We start from the raw sequence: 6,637 nt of genomic DNA, 5'->3' as shown, positions 1-6,637 counted from the left end.
ACATCCAAATAAATATGACTTTGTACAGGAATGTTTCTTTTGTTGATAAAAATTGTCACAGAAAAAGAAATCCAGCAATGATCCCTTACTTAACTTAAAAATTATTTGCATCTTCATTACCAATGTCTCTGCATTCAGACTTACTGATTAGCATGAACATGTTCAAAAATAATGAAAAATGTTTTGGTTTAGGATTTGGTTTAATTTGATTTTATCTCTCTTCACAAAACCAAGGCCTTAAGATAAGTTCCTATTCTACCCGGTTTATGTAAACATAAAAAGATACTGAAGTACAGATGCTATGTTTTACAGTAGCTAGTCTGCCAGGTATGAAGTATTATTGTGCCCTAGAAAAAACAACCATTTTAAATTCAATGCTAAACAAAGAAAAATCTAAAAATTAGTCCCGCATGCCGAAATACTGAATTTGGTCTTTAATATGTGGTATCTTTTTACCCTGTGTTTACTTTTGTTTCTCTCTCGCAAACAATGTAATGCAAATAAAACTAGTAAAAACATTTTCTTGGCAAGCTCCAAATATATTTTTTAAATAAGTATATGATAATAGTCAACAATAGTCAACTGACTGTTTTTTTTCCACACTTGAGGAGACCATGCAATTGTGCAGTTAACTCACAGTCATCATGCATGGTAAAAGGCTTCCTGTTCATGACAAGACAAAATAACTCTTGTGATTAAGGCACATTTAAATATCCAATAAAATATCACAGTACTGCAATCGAATCGATTCATAAAACCAAGTCGAATACATTTTATAGATTTTAAAAGTGTCTTATGTGATTGTTCAGGAAACCTGATCTGGCTTGACTCATCCTACGTTTTTTTTTTTTTTTTTGATAATCTTGCCATATTCCTAAAATGTCTTTAAAATAGGCAATAAAAACTCACAATCAATCAGATTTCCTTTTGTCCCTTAACAAAGTAAATAACATGACTCCTGTAGATTCGTCTCCTTGGCAAACTAAGAGAAAAAAGATGCATGGTCAAATGAAGTCCACTAGAAAACTCTCACAGAGGTACTCAAAAGACCTGCTTGCTCTCCAAGAGCAGGTCACGTGACGTTCATCACTTTACTTCTGCTGTTAACATTATCAGGTTCTGGAAGTTCCTGTAAATATGGCACTGTTTGAGAACAGTGATATCACACTGTTGAGGTACTACAGTGGCATCTTCGTTTGGTTCCATTTCATAGCAGCAGTATTGGATGCAGTACTGTTGACATCCAAAAAAATACATATATAAAAAAGGGGGAGAATATCTTTATCCTTACGTCTTTACAGTTTTATGAACATGTGCACTACTCTCTTTTGTTCTCCAAATTCTCTGGTTTCCACTTCCCCAGGTGTTTACACCAAGTCCATCTTACTTTTATGTTTTTCTTTTTCTTTCTGTTCTGATGTCCTTAAAAGAGAGTAAATCTTTGTGCTTGAGGGCTTTATTTTGTCCTGTTCATCCAAAGTCTTTCACTGCAATAGCAAGAGAAAGAATAAATTAAACTTCTGCAGAATATGCAGAATGACTAAGACGAATAATCCAGCAATGCATGCTTTGTAAAAGGCAGCTCTCATTTTCTGTTTTATCGGCACACATAAGGACTATTAAATGACACAAAGATCACATTGCAATCAAGGATTTGTAAAAGAGACAAAGAGAACCTTTCATTTCACATTTCGTATTTGTTGGCATGATAGAGCAGCATTGCCCAAATGGTTTCAGATTTTATAATAGATATCAAGTGGTGAACCAATACCGTAGCAAAATGGTTAAAAATGAAGTCTTAAAATCAAACATTAAATTGCATTAATATTACCATGCATAGCCTGAACAATATGCAAAATGATTCATATGAAAAGTAAAGTCAATAAAGTCAATCATAACTGTTCGCAATTGCAACCAACTATTTGCGAGCCACTGCTGCAGGACATTCAAAACACTCCTAAAATATCAAGCGTGACTGTGTTTAGTCTACACTGAAACAGATTGGGGCCCAGAACAAAATGTCTCTTACTTCTGACGTGCTTGTCTGAGGAACAATCTCACTGAGTGAAATGACTTCCACATCCAAGCTTTCCCCTGATGACTGGGCAGCTATACTGCTACGACTGGGAATGAAATGAACTTGAATCAACAGAAATGTCAGTAAATGTTTATTATGTGTGAAAAGACAGAGTGCATCAGCATGTCATAGAATCAACACATAGTATTATTAGTAGTAGCTCACTTTTTTTTTTAAACAAATTCAACCAAATCTTGTTAAACCACTTACCTCAGAGCTAGAGTGTTTGAGGGCCAAAAGCTTCCAGGAGAGGTTGCTGACAGGGTCGTATCAGCTGAGCTACTTGTGATCTCATCTTCATTCAGTTGCTGTGGGAGCAGGTCAGGACGAGCAGTCTGCACACCTGAGGAAAGACGAGAGAAAAGAGTAAGCGCTCCTTAGTCAACAATGATTTGAAAGGAACAATGACAGGAAAGACTGAACTACAAATCTGCTTTTCACTACTAGCTGATGACTCAATTTAGGCTTCTACAATGTCAGATGATTCAAATGCATAAACCTCAGAGAGAACTGAAGACTTTATTGATTCCTGAATTATGAGAACAATGCTGACATTGTCCATGCATGTGCTGTAGGGGGCAGACGTTTACAGCTATTATTTGCTCCGTTATCAGTACACAAGGGCATCTGACTATTAAACTACACAAAGTTATCATGCAATCTGCTAGTGTTGAAATCAAACAAAGCATAGCATGAACAACGCTTTCCATACTCTCAAGGACAAGTTGAGCAACCCTGGCCTAAGAGTTAAGACCCTCAAGTAGCTTGAATGCAAAAAGTAAACTCTGCATAGAGGACATGGTCATTAACAATCATGAAAATAACACAATTAGAGATGCACAACATATCAGTTTCATATTATTTAGGCCAATATTTAATATGTTCTTCTAATATATCAGTAGCCATTCAAATTTGCAATGAATTGGAAAGGACATTTTCTTCCGTATTTTGAAGTATACCTGAGTGTAACAGAATAAATAAAATAAGGTAGGGACTTTTTTCCCCCTAGAAATAGGTTGTTGACAGGATTTTGGGATATAGCCGTTGCATTCAAAAGTGAAAGCTTGTGGACAAGAGCTTGCAGGGGCGGAGTGGAATATTTATATTTCAATAAAAAAAATGACAGTCAAAAAGTCTAAAAACAGCATATGCATTGCATACATAGATGAATTGTTTGCAAAAAAAATCACTAACATGTATTTAGAAAACAGATTTTTTATTTTTTTTTATTTTGCATGCTCGTTTCCTCTATTTGTACATGTATATTACCTTTTGCCTTTATATTAACTTTATAAACTAAATTTAAAAGCACTGTTAAATGTAATCTTAAAATAAATATAAATTTTTCATAATGTACAATATAATGTTGTGATGCCAAAATTCACTTGAATCATTTGATCCAGTTATCTGTGTTTCAGTTTTTAATGTTTAATTTTTAATCTATTCAGAAAACAGTATAAAATTTGAGTATTTACATCTTCACACTGAACCAGTGAGGAAACTCAAAGAAGATTTCCTTGAGCAATCTCAACCAGTCTAGAAACATGGCTAATGATTTACATTTAAGGCATTTAGAAGATATTCTTATCACGAGAGAATGATATTGGAAAGCACAAGCATTTAAAGGCTCATTTGACTGCTATCTTGGTAGGCTATCCTGCTTATCCTTCCCATTTCTCTCCTATCTCTCAATGTCTTCTCATACCGCTGTCTCCTTGAGTGTCTGGGCTGAGGGACACAGCTCCACTGCTGCACAGCTGCGCTGTCGTCTGTTGTGGCTGTGTTTGTTCTGCTGCTACAGGAAGGGACTGTTGTTGTGATAGTCCAGATACTGAAATGTTTGACTTCTTCCCACCAGGTCCCATGGTTCCTCCTCGACTTTTCTTTGAGGGAGACGTTTTCACTAATAGAAGAATACAATTTTTTAATGCATTAGCCCTTTAATGCATCCGTTGCAGATGTTTCAATGTGACTATCAAACTTACAAGTAGGTTTTTTGAAGACTGTATTGCACATAAACTTCTGGAAACGATCGGCATAGAAACTCGGCCGGTGCACAGATACAGTGTCCTGCAGAGGAAATATAAAATAGCGGAGAGTGAAAAAATAAATAAATAAATAAACGCACAAAATACATTTGTATAGTTAGTCTTCATGCAATGTTTGATATAAAGTACGAGACATACCCCATCATGCAGCAGAGCTTTCCATGAGTGCTCCAACTTCTTCACAAGCCTAAACATACAGTTATTAACAAATTATAGGAATTTATTTTGGAGAAAATGCAAAGATATGGAAATACAGTTTACCTGTAAGACTGAAGGATGTCAATGATGCCGATGAAAACCAGCAATTTTTCTCCTTTTGAATTAAATGCTGGAATTCCTCCCATGCTGCAAATAAAGAACAAATATCACACATTAACAAATGTGCAAGCACAAGTAATAATTTCACAGTAATAATAATATTAACAGTAAAATTGCAGCTCTAAACCAAGGGTGTGGCACATTGATTGACTAGTCACCTAATAGCCAATTAACTTATTATGTAACGATATCAAAATCTCATGACATTATTGCGATATGAAGTCCACGATACAATATTTAGCGATATTTAAAAAGAAAAAAAGACAAATGAAGAATTGGGGGAAAAAATTTACATTTTGTACATTTTAAAGTTAAATTATTCTATCTAATGCACTTTGAGAGTTAAAAATTAAGAGAAAACATAAGTCAGAAAAAAAGTCAGTGAATTGACTTGTACCTGAACTTTAAAGGGGACTCAACCCTCTTTTTTTCTGATATACTGTCTCAGTCTAAATTACATTCACACCGGTGTTTTAGAAAGCCAAACAAATTAGAATAGAATAATAATAATAATAACAACAATGACAGCAGTAGCCATATATTGCAAAACAATTGCACTGTAAAATAAATGAAAATGAATATTTCACAGAAATATATATATATATTTTTTTTTTGCTTTACACTACAGTACGGAAATTACAAAAATTCTTTCCTAATTTCAACACTTGAAAGAGATATTTTGAATTTGGACTGCAGTAACGTTACCCATTTAAACCGCTAGCTGTCAGCCATTCATACTGCACTTTTAAGCTTTTATTTTGACGGAAACGGCAGTAGAGCTTTTATTTTGAAGGAAAACTCCAGCTTCAGTGAAAACAGGCCTACAAAAACAAAAACGTATCTCGCTATAAATCTAGTGAAACGCTGTACTCATCTGCCACGAAAATAAAGCCTAACTGGTGGCTATTGCGTTCCCAAATGCGCGCTAAACTCACAGCACGTGCAATAAATGAATTCGGTTTTAGTTTGTTCGACAAAGACTGTGCCAAAGCAATATGGCCTAAAACAAATATATTTTAAAAACTACACTTTTTGCCCGGAAGATCTATCGTTTCATATCGTCATGTGACCACGATAATATCGAGACAGTTTAGCTATCGCGATATTGATAATATCGCTACATCCCTACCTATTAGTAAATGATTTCTGTAGGAGCATGTGACACTGAAGACTGAAGTAATGGCTAATTGAGTTTGCCATCACAGGAATAAATTACATTTGAAAATATATTAAATTGTATTTTAAAGTTGAAATTGCACAATGTTACTGTTAATAAATGCAGTCTTGAGCGTAAGAAACTTATTTAAAAAATATGAAGGAAAAAAAAACACTTACCAACCCCAAACTTTTGAATGATATTGTAAAACTCTCTAAAACAGGCTCTATTGCCATACACATTTAGACAGTCTTGTACTATTTTAAAGTGTCCCACCAGGTGTTTTGCAGATTCAAGATGCCAGCCAAAGGTGGATCACTAACCTTTCATAGGGCTGTGGTGAAGTATTGCCCTTGGATTCCCCTTGAATAGACTCAATGGCTGTACAGTATAGGGGCTTCTGGCCTTGTGCCTTTTTCTGGGTATCGGGCACTGCAGTAGATGCCTCTTCACCTGCCCGGTCCAAGTTGTGGATACCCATCAACAGACTGTAGTCCATGATTTTAAAACTTTGCAGTACCTAAACATACAGGAATATAGAAAGGCACATGCAGCAAGATGCAAACCTAGAGTGATTCAATCACAACAGTTTTTTTTTTTTTTTTTAAATGAATTAAGCTACCACGAATGTGCAAAACCATGTGTGAACCCATGAGAACCATGTGAAAGGCACAGATGTATCTTAAAGGGGTGGTTGATAGCGATTTCACTTTTTAACATTAGTTAGTGTGTAATGTTGCTGTTTGAGCATAAACAATATCTGCAAAGTTACAATGCTGAAAGTTCAATGCAAACGGAGATATCTTCTTTTAAAATTCTGGCAGTTTAATGCCTACCAAAACGGCTCGTAGGGACTACAACAAGTTACTTCCCGCGTTTGTGACATCGCAAACCCTGCTAAACCCCGCCCCCGGGAATATGCAGCAAAGGGGGCGAGGCCATGCTGTGCTGCTTTAGAGAAGAGGAAGAGAAAACTAGAGATGCACTTAAAAATCTATTCATATATGAATCGTGATTCTGTCTTCTAACGATTCTAAT

The 6,637-nt window shown here is 35.4% G+C and overlaps 1 protein-coding gene across 3 annotated transcripts in view; it reads right to left on the bottom strand.

Annotated features, from left to right (window-relative positions):
• Positions 1-597: 597 nt before the first annotated feature.
• LOC107748713 (phosphatidylinositol 4-phosphate 5-kinase type-1 alpha-like) overlaps positions 598-6,637 on the bottom strand; it is a 12,939-nt gene continuing 6,899 nt past the window's right edge. For 2 of the 3 annotated variants that reach the window (XM_016563658.1, XM_016563659.1), the window contains 8 exons: positions 5,923-6,119; positions 4,387-4,470; positions 4,264-4,312; positions 4,063-4,147; positions 3,783-3,980; positions 2,288-2,420; positions 2,030-2,123; positions 598-1,487 (listed from right to left, as the gene is read on the bottom strand). In XM_016563658.1, coding sequence (XP_016419144.1) covers positions 1,485-1,487; positions 2,030-2,123; positions 2,288-2,420; positions 3,783-3,980; positions 4,063-4,147; positions 4,264-4,312; positions 4,387-4,470; positions 5,923-6,119 — 843 coding nt within the window. In that variant the 3' untranslated portion in view covers positions 598-1,484. The remainder of the gene's footprint in view (positions 1,488-2,029; positions 2,124-2,287; positions 2,421-3,782; positions 3,981-4,062; positions 4,148-4,263; positions 4,313-4,386; positions 4,471-5,922; positions 6,120-6,637) is intronic. The other variant, XM_016563660.1, reaches the window with a different exon arrangement.

This window comes from Sinocyclocheilus rhinocerous, unplaced genomic scaffold (assembly GCF_001515625.1).
Source record: "Sinocyclocheilus rhinocerous isolate Xijiao unplaced genomic scaffold, SAMN03320098_v1.1 scaffold499, whole genome shotgun sequence".
Lineage (NCBI taxonomy): Eukaryota > Metazoa > Chordata > Actinopteri > Cypriniformes > Cyprinidae > Sinocyclocheilus > Sinocyclocheilus rhinocerous.
This window is presented reverse-complemented; position numbering and strand designations above follow the sequence as displayed.